The following is an 18,084-nucleotide window of genomic DNA, read 5'->3' on the forward strand; positions in this document are numbered from 1 at the left end:
TACAGTCTAGAGAGGTTGAACTCCCACCCCTTACGATGAAGTTAATTAGGTTTGGTATTTGTCTGGAAAACAAAGAGCTGGATTTTGTTATTAATTTCTTGCTTTGTCTTGGAAAGTTTTTCATTCATAAATGTAGATGGTTTAAATCTAAACCCAACTTTAACCAGTGGATGAATGAGGTTAAAATGTTGTGCAAATCTTTAGAATTGGTTAAAAACAAGAAAGCTCTCAAATTAATTTCGTTTTTGAGGCATGTATAAACTAAGGTAAAAAGCCCCTTTTGGTTTTGGTTTGTTTTGTTTGTTCTATTTCTTTCTTTCGTTTCTTTTCTTCTTTATTATTGGTTTATTGTGATCTTGTCACTGGTTATGCTCAACCCAAGGCTAGTCACATGTTGTTAGATTATGTGATGCGTTTATGTACCTTGTTTGTTTGTTGTAAATGGAAGCAATAAAAAAAAAAAAAGCACATTCAGAGCTTGAGGGGCGGGATGTTCAGACGGCTGTAGAGGCGGTTTAGCGAATCACAACACACATAGCCAGCTGACCAATCTCAGTCCATCGCGTATTTCTGAGGGAGGGGCTTCATAAAAACAGGAAATAATCGAGGCTTTTGTTAGAGAAGGGACAGATCGGTGTGGAATAAAGGTAAATTATGTGAAAAATAATGCGTTTTTTAAAAAAACGAAGCATGAACATGTTAGACTGCATCTCATAAACACAGTCAAGCCTAGAAAAAACCCAGTCAACCACCCCTTTAAAAATAATGGGCGTGTCAGTCCTAAATTTAGGACTTCTAAATTTTTGTTCTAAGAGTATTTCACAAAGCGTTTTAGCGCTAAAATTAGCTCCTAAATCTGTGAAACGTTAGGAGTATTGAAGAGGACTCCTAAGCAGGCACGTGCAGAAGGGGGGGGCTTTGGGAGCTCAAGCCCCTGCCCTTTTTCAAAATTATTCAAAAGTGCCCCTCTCAGACAAATAGCAATGATATTGTGGTCAATAAAACAAAATGCATTTTAATTATAATTAACATGACAATGTGTACAAAACAATAATTAATCGCTCAAAAGTCGGAAAATTCCTGTTTATTTGAACATGTCTGTCAATCTGAGGCGTTGCTATGGTTGCCTGCGTTTTGCTCATGGTTTTGCTTGACTGACTGATATTCCAGTGAGTGGGTCGCCGGAAGGAAAAAATAAACTAAACAATATTTTAAACTTTTTTCATCAAAAATCAAGGCTAGTGTGTCGATTTAATTATTTTAGAATATTACATAATTCATCATTGCCCGTTTGTCATGTATAATGCACACCAACCAATCATGAACTGGCACAAGAGGTTCAAATTTCATTGGACAATAATGTGAAGTGGAGCCGTCATTTTCCGTTCTTATTCATAAATCAGTTGAAAATTACATGGGACAGACGAGCTTACATGTGTGGAGCAATCTGGATCTGCGGTTTGTCTAATTTTATAAATCAAATTACATCGCTGAGAAAATGGATGCTAAATGACTACAAAAGCACTGCACAAAACCGTGCAGCACCAAAAGTCGCAATAATGGTAATCAGTATTCAATTCACATATATTTATGTATGGTAGGCTAAACCGTTTACTATTTCATGAAACTATCATAGTTAATGAAGCCGAAGTGGCACCTACAGGCCTGTTATGTGAAGTGTAGGCTGGCGAAATGGTGACGTGAAAGGACTTTATTACCATTTTTGATAATTATGCAGCATTATGAAAGTGTCTTATGCTCATCAAGCCTGCATTTATTTGATCAAAAATACAGAAAAAACTAATATTGTGAAATATTACAATTTAAAATAATGTTTTTCTATTTTAATATATTCTAAAATATCATTTATTTCTGTGATGCAAAGCTGAATTTTCAGCATCATTACTGAAGTCTTCAGTGTCACATGATCCTTAAGAAATCATTCTAATATGCTGATTTATTGTCAATATTGGAAACATTTGCGCAGATTTTTTTATTTGTAACCTGTGATACTTTTTGGGGGTTCATTGATTTATATAGCATTTATTCAAAATAGAGATGTTTTCTAACAATATCAATCTTTACTACCACTGTTTCTATCAATTTAACAAATCCTTGCTCAATACTAATTACTTTCAAAAAAAAAAAAAAAAAAAACTGACCTCAAGCTTTTGACCTGTAGTGTATATTGTTACAAAAGTTATATTTTAAATAAATGCTGTTTTGTAAAACTTTTTAATCAAAGAATCCTGAAAAAGCAGGTTTCCAACATTGATAATAAATCAGCATTGCATAAAATGTATTTTAAAGTAAATTTTGATCAAATAAATGCAGGCTTGATGACCATAAGTGACTTCTTGCAAAAATATAAAATAATAGCCTAATGTATCCAAACATTTTACCTCTATATACACTGAACAAAATTATAAACGCAACTCTTGTTTTGCCCCCATTTTTCATGAGCTGAACTCAAAGATCTAAAGACTTTTTCTATGTACACAAAAGGCCTCTCAAATATTGTTCACAAATCTGTCTAAATCCGTGTTAGTGAACACTTCTCCTTTGCCGAGATAATCCATCCACCTCACAGGTGTGGCATATCAAGATGCTGATTAGACTGCATGATTATTGCACAGGTGTGCCTTAGGCTGGCCACAATAAAAGACCACTCTAAAATGTGCAGTTTTATCACACAGCACAATGCCACAGATGTCGCAAGTTTTGAGGGAGCGTGCAATTGGCATGCTGACTGCAGGAATGTCCACCAGAGCTGTTGCCCATGAATTGAATGTTCATTTCTCTAACATAAGCCGTCTCCAAAGGCATTTCAGAGAATTTGGCAGTACATCCAACCGGCCTCACAACCGCAGACCACGTGTAACCACACCAGCCCAGGACCTCCACATCCAGCATCTTCACCTCCAAGATCGTCTGAGACCAGCCACCCGGACAGCTGCTGCAACAATCGGTTTGCATAACCAAAGAATTTCTGCACAAACTGTCAGAAACCGTCTCAGGGAAGCTCATCTGCATGCTCGTCGTCCTCATCGGGGTCTCGACCTGACTGCAGTTCGTCGTCATAACTGACGAGTGGGCAAATGATCACATTCGATGGCGTCTGGCACTTTGGAGAGGTGTTCTCTTCACGCGATCATTGGCTCTTAAAATACTTCGTCATTTTTGGTCATACAGATAAGAGTAGGCTAATGCATCTTTTGTATCTGTAAAGACTATGTTTATTCGTGTGCACTCAGAATAACAACGAAACGTTACGCTTTTGTTAAATAATGAAAGCAAACAGGATGTGCTTTCTGTCGTCTCGGACTCTGTGAACTTGAGCGCATCACTTCGAAACTCCATGTACGCTTGCCTTATTACAGACATGAAAAATATATCTATAGAGAGTGAAACTTTTAAATGAAAAAAATTTAAATAGAAAACAAATATTCTCAGATTATGTAATCCGTATGAAACATGCATACAGGCGCATACTGCGGAGATGACGAGTCCGTGTCGCTGACTTCATCTCTTAAACTGAAAACAGAAAGCACTAGTGTAACAATAAATTAAAACGTTAATACAGTGTACTTGCTGTTTTTCCTTAACACATTCATAATTATTATATTTGCCGGTGCGCTGTGGCAAGCCTTTTTTGCGTGTGCTCGAGCTCTTATTAGGCTATGTAGGCAATTAAAGGCTCATTATTATGATTGATATGTTTTATTAATAAAAGTGCGACTAATAGTCAACTAATGCTTAAAATGAACGACTACTAGTCGACCAGAAAAATCTTTAGTCGAGGGCAGCCCTAATGCATATTGACTAATTGCTTACGAGAAGCATATAGAGGCTGACAATTAGCTGAATATATAGCCTTGTTTAATTAGTGACACTTAGCATTTTAAAATCTTTATTTGAATGTGGCAATTAACATTTTTATTTTAAAACCTTTTGTTAACAGAGTACGCTAAATAACAGACGAGAAGATACGTCTTTACCAACCACTCAGTCGCTCTGACTGGCACCTTTTTATTAAAACAGAAAAACACGTGCATTCCTTCAGTCACTGATTAGGTCACATGACATCTAGTGACATGACACATTAGACATCTGGATTGCCTGTCCCAAATAGAAAACAAAAATACAAATGAGAGCATACTATTTCTACATGTCAACACCCCCACTTGCTCTCAAATTGTGATTCCCTCATTCCACAGCTCATATCTACCCAGTTCATAAACCGAACATAACCAAATTAAATTTCATCAACTTAAGTTTTGTTGCTGGTTTAGTTAGTACATCTGCAAACATATCTTCCGTTGGACAGTACTCCAGACTAATTCTCCCTTCATTAATTACTGACCTCACAAAATGGTATTTAATGTCAACATGTTTACATCTTTGTCTATACACAGGATTTTTCGCTAAAGCTATAGCACCCTGATTGTCTTCATAGACTATAGACTCATACATTATACCATCAATGTTTTGTAACAATTGCTGCAAGTATAAACACTCCTGTATAGTTGCAGCTAATGCCATATACTCAGCCTCACATGTGGAAAGTGCAACAGTAGGCTGCCTTTTCGTCTTCCATGAGACCAACGGACCCTTTCTGTTTAGGCTAATGCAGTAACCTGTAGTACTCCGTCTATCATTAACATCTGCTGCCCAATTTGCATCGCTGTATGCATGTATAACGTTCTCATCTGCACCTTTCCTGTAACACAGTTCTTTGTCTTTGGTGCCTTGCAAATATCTCAAAACATGCTTTACAGTATTCCACTGTTCTATAGTTGGCTTATTGAAATATTGTGCCAGTTTACTCACTACAAAACTTAGGTCTGAATCTTTAGTCGAGGGCAGCCCTAATGCATATTGACTAATTGCTTACGAGAAGCATATAGAGGCTGACAATTAGCTGAATATATAGCCTTGTTTAATTAGTGACACTTAGCATTTTAAAATCTTTATTTGAATGTGGCAATTAACATTTTTATTTTAAAACCTTTTGTTAACAGAGTACGCTAAATAACAGACGAGAAGATACGTCTTTACCAACCACTCAGTCGCTCTGACTGGCACCTTTTTATTAAAACAGAAAAACACGTGCATTCCTTCAGTCACTGATTAGGTCACATGACATCTAGTGACATGACACATTAGACATCTGGATTGCCTGTCCCAAATAGAAAACAAAAATACAAATGAGAGCATACTATTTCTACATGTCAACACCCCCACTTGCTCTCAAATTGTGATTCCCTCATTCCACAGCTCATATCTACCCAGTTCATAAACCGAACATAACCAAATTAAATTTCATCAACTTAAGTTTTGTTGCTGGTTTAGTTAGTGTCTTTGTATATTTGTAGTTCTTTGCAATAATGAAGACAACATAAAGTTTGGTTGTGTATTGTTTTTTGAGTTGATGGCAGTCTAAAATGTTTCCTCATAGATATGTCTCTGTCTCTCAGGTGCGGAGCCGGATCAGGATCAGGATCAGGATCAGCAGGAAATAGAGGAGAACGAGGAAGGTTGTGACATCCTTCCCACTGCCGACTATCCTGCTGAAGAAGAGTCACACAGGCGCACACACACTCCACCCGAGCGACAGGATACTCCTGAGAACGAGGACGAGTGTGGAAACTCAAAAGAACAAGAGCAGGATGGAAATGAAGACGTGAGAGAGGATGAGGAAGAGGAGGATAAAACAGAGGAAGAGGAAACGGAAGCCACACCCTCACAGAGCGCCGAGGACGAGCCGAAGACACACAAGTGTCCAAATGAGGAAGAAGCAGATCCATCTAAAGAGACAATAGAGAGACAAGAAGACGAAGAGGAGGAGGAGGAGGAGGAGGAAGATGAAGATGAAGAATATGACGAGGAGGAGGCAGAGGATGAAGGCCAGGAACCGTCCTGCAAGGACCACAACAACACCTGTAAAACGAACGGTCACGTGATCATGTGTGCGCAGGAGCGTCTGTCCTCGCCTCTGCTCTGCCCTCTGGTGGAGTCTGAGATCAGCACGACCGACCGCGACGCTTCCGACACCTCGTACGAACTTTTCAACGGAGAGACCGTGCTGACGAACGGAGCGCGGCACCGCGGCACCACGCCACGCTTCCCCGAGCTTCCTTTGGATCCCCATCAGGACGACTGCGAGCACGACGAGGCCCATGCGCGCAACACCGACCGCAGCCGAACAGTGTCCTCGTCCAGCACCGGAGACACGCCCAAAGGTCAGACACGCTTCATACATGCATACATACATGACTGCTGTTTCCTTGAGCAGGTCAATAAGCTCTCTGTGCATCTGTCTGTCTGTCCGTCTGCAGCGAGGGTCAGAGCGACCGATCTGCTGGTGAATCCTCTGGATCCGAGGAACGCAGACGTTCTGAGAGTCAAAATCGCTGATCTGGGCAATGCATGCTGGGTGGTAAGACGTCCTACAGAACACTTCGACTGTCCATATGATTGTAAATACCCGTGTAAGGCTGAACGTGAGCTGTGTGATCAATGCGTTTCCAGCACAAGCACTTCACGGAGGACATCCAGACGCGGCAGTACCGCTCCATCGAGGTGCTGATCGGAGCGGGATACAACACTCCCGCTGATATGTGGAGCACGGCCTGCATGGTGAGCATCCGACCGTCACGCGTCTGCTGCCTCTGCGTCTGTCACTGAGTTTGATCTGTCTGTCGTCCACAGGCGTTTGAGTTGGCCACTGGGGACTATCTGTTTGAGCCGCACTCTGGTGAAGACTACTCCCGTGATGAAGGTACTGCTCAGCCGCCTGCGTTACGAACCTAATGCTCAGAATGGTGTCAAGCTCATACTGCACACCGTAAACCGCTGTCTTCAACATGTTTGCCATGACCCTTGATTTTCTACAAACAAACAGCTTTTTTATGGCTAGGGGATAGGGTTAATCAGACAATATCACGATTGATTTTACATCACTACATGTTCACTGCTCTCGAATCCATGAACTAGACTGACTGACACAAGACTGGATTCAGAACAAGAGAATCAACAAGAATTCTGTGATCAGCGTGATTTTTGAACATTATATTGACTCATTTTACTTTTTAAACTTGGATTAAAATGGCAAAATATTTACCAGATTGTCAGTTCAACACTGATGTGAAGCAAAGACCAGCTGACTGGACATGATCCCACTAATCATACGACTACTTCATAAATCAGTAAATGGACATGAGATATTGATGCAAGCATGAATGATTTTATTATGTGCAGGAAGAGAAAGTAGCACTGAGACAACGATCAATTATACAGTTCATTAGAGTCATTAGAGCACAGAATGACACAAGTGACCAATCAGAATCAAGTATTTCAGGCCCTTTCTGAACTACACACACAACATGACGAGATCATGCTTAAAATCGACACATGTGCAGTACGCTAATATGCCATTCTGAACACATCCGCTTCTGTCATTCACTCTGTCATCTTGATTCTGAAGCTGAAAGCTTAGCGTAACTGTTAGCATTCAGATGTCAGATCGTGTTTAGTGTGTTTTTCGCTGATACTAAACTTCCGCTTTCTCCCTTCTGATCCCTTCCTCCGTATTTTCCTGTCACGCTTCCCTCTTCCTCTCTCTCTCCTGTAGATCATATAGCTCACATCATAGAGCTTCTTGGCTGCATTCCTCGACACTTTGCTCTTTCTGGAAAATATTCCCGGGAATTCTTCAACCGGAGAGGTAGTGTTAGAGGCAGAGGGAGGACGGACGCGAGCACACACACACACACACACACAGACTGCAGCTTTATGGCTTGATGTTAGAGGGGTCATGAATTGCATTTTCACTTTTTTACATTGAGTTTTTTCACCAATTTTCAAAATATATGAAAATGATTATTTTTCATCCTCATTTTCACTCCATTTCATTGGGCATCATCTCTATAAGAAACGACAGTAATCGTCAAAATGCCGGGCTCTGATGTAGGTTTCAATACAATATATTGAGACAAACCAGCCACATAATTAAGAAAAAAACATGCTTGTTCACTTGCTGTTAGAAGGATAAGCTCAGTTCTTAGAGGTGCGGTTTGTGCTGAGGCATGAAATTTGCAGCATGTTTTTATTGTAGAATAACCTCTTATATGTGCAAATATCAAGGGCATTTTGATTTTCCATTTCATGACCTCTTTAATGACAGTCGGTCCTGCAGGTCTAATCTGAATCGGGCTGGTTTCACCCGGACATCAGACCTGTGTGTGTGTGTGTGTGTGTGAGCGTCCGTCCTCCTGCACCGCTGCATGAATAACTCATGTTGTATGTGTGTGTGTGTGTGTGTGTGTGTGTGTGTGTGTGTGGGGGTCAGACCACATCGCTCTGATTATGGAGTTACTGGGAAAAATCCCCCACAAGATCATCGCAGCTGGAAAATACAGTCGTGAGTTCTTCTCAAAGAAAGGTAACACTCGCAGTCTGGCGTCTGGCTCCGCCATTGAGGAGCTTTCATTCACTTTGTCAAATGGTTCGGCTCCGAGGTCTGCTTTCTTCCGTTCTGTCATCAGATACAGTAGAATAAATGATACCGGATTGGCTGATTTAGATCACTCAAATATATCGCACAATTAGGGCTGTGTCACAATTAGGACTGCAAAACGATTAATCGTGATTAATCGCATTCAAAATAAAAGTGTGTTTTCATACTATATGTGTGTGTACTGTGCATATTTATTATGTATACTGTATATAAATACACACACGTGTATGTATGTATATACTATATGTGTGTGTGTGTGTGTGTGTGTAAAAATATTTGTATGTATATATATTTGTACTTGTATATAATATAAATATTTTATAGGGCTGCCCCCTAATAGTCGACTAACCGTTAGTCAACCAGAAGAGACTTGGTCGACCAAAATTGAATTAGTCGCTTAGTCGCAGAAAAAAATTCCACAGGAAGTGGTGAAGTCATGCAGTCCGTGACGGACAGATCGTTAACGGCTGGTCGATGTTGTAATACAGTCGGGCAGGACATCCAAACGCTCGCCTATCATTCATTGAATTCAAATATGGCTTTATCTGAAAGATGTATGTAGTAGTAGCAACTTTACATGGCCGCTCAATCTAATGTAAAGCTAGTGCTCTAGTCCAGTGATTGTGTGAGAGTGTGGAAGCTGAACAGTAGCATGACAGATGGAGGCGCCGGTGCACTCACCTGCTCTTAAAATACTCTCTCATTTCTGGTCATACAGATAAGAGTAATAATGCTTCAAATGAACAACTACTAGTCGACCAGAAAAATCTTTAGTGATGGCAGCCCGTACACACACATATAGTATGTAAACAAACTTTTATTTTGAATGTGATTTCGCAGCCCTAGTCACAATCACTGACACGGTTAAGCCACAGAAAGACGACTGATATCATCCAGTCACCATTCTCTGTGATTCATTCTCCCTCTTTAGCTGGTTCTTTAGGTCAGTAACATGAACGACTAATGAGCATCTGTGAGAATCTCCCACCATTATTGGAGAGTAAACTGTAATCGCTGCTAGCGATGAGCTAACAGCACTGAGAGTGACTACAGCGGCGCTTAACTAACTGGTTCTATTTTGAGGCACTGGGCCTCCCTCTGACACAACATTCATGATGGAGTCATTTCCAATGCTCAGTCTGACCTGATACAAGTGATCACAATTCCCAGCAGTTTTTGATTGAGTTACTGATTGTTTACTTGTGTTTTACAAGCAGTAATAGTGTGGGCGGGTCTTGCATTAAACAGTAATAGTGTGGGCGGGTCTTGCATTAAACAGTAATAGTGTGGGCGGGTCTTGCATTAAACGGTAACAGTGTGTCTTGCATTAATAATATGGGCAGATCTTACAGTAATGGTGTGGGCAGGTCTTACAGTAATAAGTCTAACAGTAATAATGTGGGCATGTCTTGCATTAATAATGTGGGCGGGTCTTACATTAATAGTGTGGGCGTGTCTTACAGTAATGGTGTGGGCAGGTCTAACAGTAATAATGTGGGCATGTCTTGCAGTAATAATGTAGGCGTCTCTTACAGTAATGATGTAGGCGTGTCTTACAGTAATGGTTCAGTAATAGTGTGGGTAGGTATTGCATTAATAATATGGGCGGGTCTTTCAGTAATAGTGTGTCTTGCATTAATAATGTGGGTGAGTAATACAGTAATAGTGTGGGCAGGTCTTGCATTAATAATGTGGGTGGCTCCTACAGTAATGATGTAGGCGTGTCTTACAGTAATGGTACAGTAATAGTGTGGGTAGGTATTGCATTAATAATATGGTCGGGCCTTTCAGTAATAGTGTGGGCGAGTCTTACAGTAATAGTGTGGGCGGGTCTTACAGTAATAGTGTGGGTGGGTCTTACTGTAATAGTGTGGGCGGCTCCTACAGTAATAATGTGAGCGTGTCTTACAGTAATGGTACAGTAATAGTGTGGGTAGGTATTGCATTAATAATATGGTCGGGCCTTTCAGTAATAGTGTGGGCGAGTCTTACAGTAATAGTGTGGGTGGGTCTTACTGTAATAGTGTGGGCGGCTCCTACAGTAATAATGTGAGCGTGTCTTACAGTAATGGTACAGTAATAGTGTGGGTAGGTATTGCATTAATAATATGGTCGGGCCTTTCAGTAATAGTGTGGGCGAGTCTTACAGTAATAGTGTGGGTGGGTCTTACTGTAATAGTGTGGGCGGCTCCTACAGTAATAATGTGAGCGTGTCTTACAGTAATGGTACAGTAATAGTGTGAGTAGGTATTGCATTAATAATATGGTCGGGCCTTTCAGTAATAGTGTGGGCGGGTCTTACTGTAATAGTGTGGGTGGGTCTTACTGTAATAGTGTGGGCGGCTCCTACAGTAATAATGTGAGCGTGTCTTACAGTAATGGTACAGTAATAGTGTGGGTAGGTATTGCATTAATAATATGGTCGGGCCTTTCAGTAATAGTGTGGGCGAGTCTTACAGTAATAGTGTGGGCGGGTCTTACAGTAATAGTGTGGGCGGCTCCTACAGTAATAATGTGAGCGTGTCTTACAGTAATGGTACAGTAATAGTGTGGGTAGGTATTGCATTAATAATATGGTCGGGCCTTTCAGTAATAGTGTGGGCGAGTCTTACAGTAATAGTGTGGGCGGGTCTTACAGTAATAGTGTGGGCGGCTCCTACAGTAATAATGTGAGCGTGTCTTACAGTAATGGTACAGTAATAGTGTGGGTAGGTATTGCATTAATAATATGGTCGGGCCTTTCAGTAATAGTGTGGGCGAGTCTTACAGTAATAGTGTGGGCGGGTCTTACAGTAATAGTGTGGGCGGCTCCTACAGTAATAATGTGAGCGTGTCTTACAGTAATGGTACAGTAATAGTGTGGGTAGGTATTGCATTAATAATATGGTCGGGCCTTTCAGTAATAGTGTGGGCGAGTCTTACAGTAATAGTGTGGGCGGGTCTTACAGTAATAGTGTGGGCGGCTCCTACAGTAATAATGTGAGCGTGTCTTACAGTAATGGTACAGTAATAGTGTGGGTAGGTATTGCATTAATAATATGGTCGGGCCTTTCAGTAATAGTGTGGGCGAGTCTTACAGTAATAGTGTGGGCGGGTCTTACAGTAATAGTGTGGGCGGCTCCTACAGTAATAATGTGAGCGTGTCTTACAGTAATGGTACAGTAATAGTGTGGGTAGGTATTGCATTAATAATATGGTCGGGCCTTTCAGTAATAGTGTGGGCGAGTCTTACAGTAATAGTGTGGGTGGGTCTTACTGTAATAGTGTGGGCGGCTCCTACAGTAATAATGTGAGCGTGTCTTACAGTAATGGTACAGTAATAGTGTGAGTAGGTATTGCATTAATAATATGGTCGGGCCTTTCAGTAATAGTGTGGGCGGGTCTTACTGTAATAGTGTGGGCGGGTCTTGTGTTAATATTGTGGGCGGGTCTTACTGTAATAGTGTGGGCGGGTCTTGTGTTAATATTGTGGGCGGGTCTTACTGTAATAGTGTGGGCGGGTCTTGTGTTTAATAGTGTGCAGCAGCTGCTGATCCGGGGCATCTCTCTACAGGTGAGCTGAGGCACATCACCAAGCTCAAGCCCTGGTCTCTGTTTGACGTGCTGGTGGAGAAATACGGCTGGTCAGCTGAGGACGCCGGTCACTTCACTCACTTCTTGCTGCCCATGCTGGAGATGGTGCCGGAGAAACGGGCCTCCGCCTCAGAATGCTAGAGTCACTGACACCGCTGTGTGTGTGTGTTTGTGTATGAGAGAGAGAGTGTGTGTGTATGTGAGAGTGTGAGTGTTTGTGAGTGTGTGTATGTGAGTGTGAGTGTGTGTGTGATTGTGAGTGTGTGTATGTGAGTGTGAGTGTGTGTGTGTGTGTGTGATTGTGAGTGTGTGTGTGTGAGCAACACAAACTGCTAATTGGTGTTTCTGACAGGAAGCCCACCCGAGTCCCTCTGCATGAAGCCCCGCCTCTTTCGCCCCACCATCCAATCAGATTCTGCAGTGGAGCTGTTTACAAACCTCATCTCTCTCTCTCACACACACACACACACACACACACTGCCCTGGGAAATATGAATCCAGAAGACAAAGAGACGCTTGGGTTTGTGGACGTTGGCGCCGTTGACTGTTTCCCGTCTGGATTAATGTTTTGATTCGAAGCTTCGATTCCTGATTCCGTGGCGGCGCTCTGCTCTTTCTCCGGCAGGACGGCCGTCGTGCTCCAGGGCTGCACTTGTGTTCATACTTGTGTTCAGGGAAACGTACCGATGTACAGAGATCCAGCAAACTGTCCATAAACTCGCAACTGCTTGAGCGCAAGATAAACACGCAGTCGTCATGGAGACGTGACGCAGCCGCTGCTCGAAATACATCATCATCATCATCATCATCGTCACAGTTAGTCCAGTTGCCTATTTTCGCAATAAAAGTAGATGGTGAAATATTTTTTAATATATTTAAATTAATTTAAAAGAAAAGCAGTTCTCTGATGTTGTGACCGTGACAGAGTTTAGTCGTAACAAGGTGATTGTGTTTTGTCTATTCTGAGATGTTTTATTTCCTTTGTTTTGGTTTTTGTTCAGTTGTCTCCTCCTTCATGGCATTGACTCGTGCTGCTCTGTGAGGACTCGTGCGATAGTCATGGATTTTATTGAAGGTTTTTGCAATAATAGTGATTACGATGATGAACTTTTGCACTGGAAGCTCCTGATGTGTCTCACGCTGACTGTTCTTCCCAACTCCACAACTGCGTTCTTGTTTTTCATCGACAGATTTAATAAAGTTGTAAATTAATGGATCACATTGCCTGAACATTTCCACCATTCTTGCTCTGCATGCGAGTTCATTTATGATGAGCAGTGCTCCAGCTCTGTCGGTTAGTTAGTGTCGTGTTTAACTCGTGAGTAAAAGGCACACAAACATCCTTGGACTCCTTTATTCTCTGACTCCACGATGCCCCCTCGTGGCCGGAAACAGTATTAGGAATCAAACCATGTCAAATATTGTCATGTAGTTTCACTCCTAGATTATCCCACAGTTCCCTTTCATGGGAACTTCAAACTGCGTCCTCTAGGGGTCGCTATGGGGAACGCCTCGTTGTGTTCCGTGTCTGAAGCATACATTGAAAAAACACCAATTCGTCAGCTGTGCACGAGAGTGAGCCGAGCTATGTTATTTCATTAACATTGTCTGATTCAGGGGCCATTGCTCTGCTGGGATCAGCCCAGCAAAAGCAGGAAATAGCTGAGGAGGGCAAAGAAGCTGAGGCTGAGCCTTCCCAATCCTCCTGCCCTGCGTATGATGAGCTTTTGGAAATTATGGATCTGACATCTCGCTCAGATATCAGGGCATACGCAGCAGCAGCAGGTCGGGCTGTCGCTTCATTGCACACGATGGTGATGCTCCAAGCATATCAGGCTGACCGGCTGAAAGACCGGGATAGAAGTCCAGGTCTGAGCCCATCTCAGTTTGAGGATCAGAGACTGGCTCAGAAGGCTAGTGTCGCGGCTCGCGCTCCTCCCGCGGGTAGGGGTAGGAAGAATCGCGGGTAAAAGGAAGGTGAGTAAAAGACCTAAGGGATGTGATCCAGACAGGGCGTCAGTGCTTTTGTCCGGATCACTCTGAGGTACCCGTACGGGCAAGCTTCTTTATGGGGAAGTCGTGGCCTAATGGTTAGAGAGTCGGACTCATAACAAAGGTTGTGGGTTCGAGTCTCGTACCGGCAGGGATTGTAGGTGGGGGGAGTGAATGTACAGCGCTCTCTCCCACCTTCAATACCACGACAAGGGGCCCTTGAGCAAGGCAACGAACCCCCAACTGCTCCCCGGGCGCCGCAGCATAAATGGCTGCCCACTTCTCCGGGTGTGTGTTCACGGTTTGTGTGTGTTCACTGCTGTGTGTGTGCACTTTGGATGGGTAAATGCAGAGCACTAATTCCGAGTATGGGTCACCATACACTGTCATGTCACTTAACTTCACACTTCTGGGTTCAGAAACCGGGTGCTCGACTTGCAGTGATTATTTCACTCTATATGTGTCCAACAGTAAAGCCGGTTTTCGGCTTCATACTTCCTGGATCATGCGGCCAGCGGATCATCAGGTCCCCGGCGCGTCACTGCAAAAATTTCCTGGGCTGGGGTTACACTTTCATGCTACCCTGACTGGTCTACCGTATCTGGGCTTCCCGATCACCAGGATATCCCCTCTTGCTGAGGCGTCTAACGTCCCAGGGGTGACTCCCATAGCAATATGGTAGAGTTGGTACTTAGTGCTCGCCATGGTTCTGGCATGCACTCCCCTCTGCATGGTGGCGTGGGTATACCGTTCCCCATAGCGACCCCTAGAGGACGCAGTTCGAAGTTCCCATGAAAGGGAACGTCTCAGGTTACTTATGTAACCATGGTTCCCTGAGTAGGGAACGAGACACTGTGTCCTCTAGGTTTCTTGCCATGCTGCGGACGCACGCTTCAGATGAAGAAGTGAATGATGTGTGCTCCCGGCGCCTATTTTATAGTCGCACCGGTAGTGACATCATGGCTGTCGCCGGCCAACGAGTTGGTGTTTTTTCAATGTATGCTTCAGACACAGGTCACGACGAGGCATTCCCCATAGCGACCCCTAGAGGACGCAATGTCTCATTCACTACTCAGGGAACCATGGTTACATAAGTAACCTGAGAGGTTAGTAGTCAGTACTGTTCCTGTACTGCTATGCTCTGTAAGTACACTACGGTGGTGATGAAGAATATCACATACAGTTCAGCATCATCCACTAAATCTGACAAACCTTCATTTGGCTTCATTCTCTGTAGTGTGAACAGCTTTTGAGTTCCTTCCTTGAAAGATTTCAATATATTGTTATATCTTAAACTTAAAGGGGTCATATGATGCCATTTCAATTGTTCTTTCTCTTTGGAGTGTTACAAGCTCTTGGTGCATAAAGAAGATCTGTAAAGTTGCAAAGACTAAAGTCTCAAATCCAAAGAGATATTCTTTATAAAAGTTAAGAGTCAACAAAATAATGTTGTTTTTAGCAGCATCATATGACCCCTTTAACTTCAGCACTGCAGGGTTGATCAAACACACCTGCAGCAGGTAAAGCAGGAGAGTGTCTGGTGAAGCTGCATCTGCAGGAAACCTGGTAAGAAATTTACATGATGGACTGAATTCAGAACAGCATAAATCTGACCATATGACTATCTTTAAGAGTTTGTTTGCTTGTTTAATCCTGTTAATTCAACAGATGGAGGCTTCTCTACTGTTACCGCATCTTCAGACATGAAATTTAAGACTCCAGTTAGATTTTTAAAAATATATATTTCTCTGTGATCTGCTTTCAGATGACTGCTGCGAGTCTGAATAACCTGCTCATCATGAGCCTCAAGCAGATCTAGGACTGAACAGAAACGATTGGGACAAAAGAGTTTTTACTTCTCTTTTATTCAGTTATTTACATGAAAACACATAATATTTAGCAGGTCAGCTTTATTTCTGTAGCGCTTTAATAGAGATCATTTCAGAGCAGATTCACAGAGATAAACAGGAATATGATAGAATCAGTGATGCAAATGTCATTGAATACGAGACAAATTCCGCTTAAAAACTCTCTCTTCTTTCTCTCTCCATTATTATTATTATTATTATTATTGTTGTTGTTCATTTGCCTCACATGACTTGATTGATTAAATATTTTATCAGAGAAAATGATTCTCAGGTCGGTATACGTCAATCCCATTGACACATAAGGATCATCATCAGTAATATTTTTCCAGTAAAAGGCTCTAGTCATGTGCATTATTTCAGAAGCGAGGGGGGCAGAAATGTAATATGTAAATATAAATCCGTCAATCTCGTTCCAGCACAACCAATAGCGAGAGTTTAGGGCATGGTAGTGCTACTGGATCTTAGCGCTGTGTTCGACACTATCGACCACAACATTCTTTTGCATAGACTAGAAAACTTTGTTGGCATTAATGGAAGTGCATTAGCATGGTATATGAAGAGGTATCATATCGATCACAAGTGCAGTATGGAGTACCTCAAGGCTCAGTACTAGGGCCGTTACGCTTGGGAGATAACATCAGGAAACACGGTGTTAGCTTTCACTGTTATGCTGATGATACTCAGCTCTATATTTCTTCACGGCCCGGCGAAACATACCAATTTGAAAAACTAACGGAATGCATAGTTGATAAAAAACTGGATGACGAGTAATTTCTTACTGCTAAATTCTGAAAAAACAGAGGTGTTAACCCATCAATAAGCCTCAATAACATCCAAAAATGACATGTTTGAAATTGCATAAAAGAAATCAAATGGTCACAATTAGTCTGTGAATGTTAATATTGAGAAATAAAGTTCGCAACATCAGTGTTTGTTTTCCACAGGTTTTATTAAGAGATATATTACAAATGTCTAGACGCCGCGAGGGGTCTTGAAGTTCATGCCGACAGGAGGCTGAGTCACCTGAAGATTGGACAGGTTGCCGAAGTCCTGACGGAGAGAGAAACACCGTTAGCGAGGACAGAACGATCGACTGACGGAGTCAGAGGCGCTCATCAGTGTTTAAGACCATGAAAACAGAGCAGCGCTCAAACGAACAGCTCACACTGCTGGCCAGAAAACAAGCCGATGCAGTTTATATAATCAGAAGATTCTCTAAATCAGGGGTGTCCATACCGGTTCCTGGAGACCTAGCTTCCTGAACCCTGATCAAACACACCTGAAGCAGCTCACCAGGATGCTCAGGAGCGCTTGATAATTACAGACAGCTGTGTTTGATCAGGGCTGGAGCTGCACTCTGCAGGAAGCTAGATCTCCAGGAACAGCGTTAGGCAGACCTGCTCTACATAAACCCAGAACCACCAGAGACGCTTTAGCAGGACTGAAGCCCACAGAGCGAGAGACTGACACGGATTCACTCGATATCAGGCCTCGAGCGTCACAATTACAATATGAATCATAATGCATCATGATTGCAGTATGTTGATTCCACTGAATCTCAGAAAGTTCTCTGCTTCATCATGTAAGTCACTCAAAAATAGAGTGTTTCATTGTTAGCTCACGTCTAACAGCCTCTAAACTCAAGGCAAAAGCTGAACTGTCATATGAGCTGTTACACTGATAAATCAACTCCTCTAACCATGATTGAAGCATTAATGTAATCATTAGCTGCAGCAAAAACAAGCGTGTGTGAAAGATTCAGGGTTTGTCAGGAACAGGATCCAGCAAACACGGGAAAGTCTTTCACTTCCTCTTCCTGTTTTATCAATGACCTGGAGACGGTGGCTCCACAGTCACTTTCGACACAGGTTCATCAGACCACAGACACACACACAGAGAGAGAGAGACGGAGAGACACAGAGAGAGAGAGAGAGAGACACAGACGGGAGAGATGCACAGACAGACGGAGAAACAGAGACGCACAGACAGACGGAGAGACGCACAGACAGACGGCGAGACGCACAGAGAGACGGCGAGACGCACAGAGAGACGGCGAGACGCACAGAGAGACGGAGAGACGCACAGACAGACGGAGAGACGCACAGAGAGACGGAGAGACACAGAGACGCACAG

General features: G+C 42.6%; 2 protein-coding genes and 1 long non-coding RNA gene across 3 annotated transcripts in view; 2 read left to right on the forward strand and 1 right to left on the reverse strand.

The window, feature by feature from the left end:
• LOC107574156 (SRSF protein kinase 2-like) overlaps nucleotides 1-12,232 on the forward strand; it is a 33,685-nt gene extending 21,453 nt beyond the window's left edge. The window contains 6 exon segments of the mRNA XM_016260622.1: nucleotides 5,478-6,242; nucleotides 6,339-6,439; nucleotides 6,532-6,639; nucleotides 6,712-6,781; nucleotides 7,634-7,726; nucleotides 12,072-12,232. Coding sequence (XP_016116108.1) covers nucleotides 5,478-6,242; nucleotides 6,339-6,439; nucleotides 6,532-6,639; nucleotides 6,712-6,781; nucleotides 7,634-7,726; nucleotides 12,072-12,232 — 1,298 coding nt within the window.
• A 120-nt stretch (nucleotides 12,233-12,352) lies between these two features.
• On the forward strand, nucleotides 12,353-13,307 carry LOC107574157 (uncharacterized). Its single transcript, XR_001607628.1, has 2 exons — nucleotides 12,353-12,907; nucleotides 13,093-13,307. It is a non-coding gene; the product is annotated as an uncharacterized lncRNA (long non-coding RNA).
• A 3,574-nt stretch (nucleotides 13,308-16,881) lies between these two features.
• Nucleotides 16,882-18,084, reverse strand: part of LOC107574152 (40S ribosomal protein S17-like) — an 11,063-nt gene continuing 9,860 nt past the window's right edge. Inside the window, exon 4 of the mRNA XM_016260618.1 lies at nucleotides 16,882-17,019. Within this exon, the coding sequence (XP_016116104.1) occupies nucleotides 16,924-17,019 (96 nt within the window). The 3' untranslated portion in view covers nucleotides 16,882-16,923. The remainder of the gene's footprint in view (nucleotides 17,020-18,084) is intronic.

Source organism: Sinocyclocheilus grahami, unplaced genomic scaffold (genome assembly GCF_001515645.1).
Source record: "Sinocyclocheilus grahami isolate Dianchi unplaced genomic scaffold, SAMN03320097.WGS_v1.1 scaffold2131.1, whole genome shotgun sequence".
In the NCBI taxonomy this organism is placed as follows: domain Eukaryota; kingdom Metazoa; phylum Chordata; class Actinopteri; order Cypriniformes; family Cyprinidae; genus Sinocyclocheilus; species Sinocyclocheilus grahami.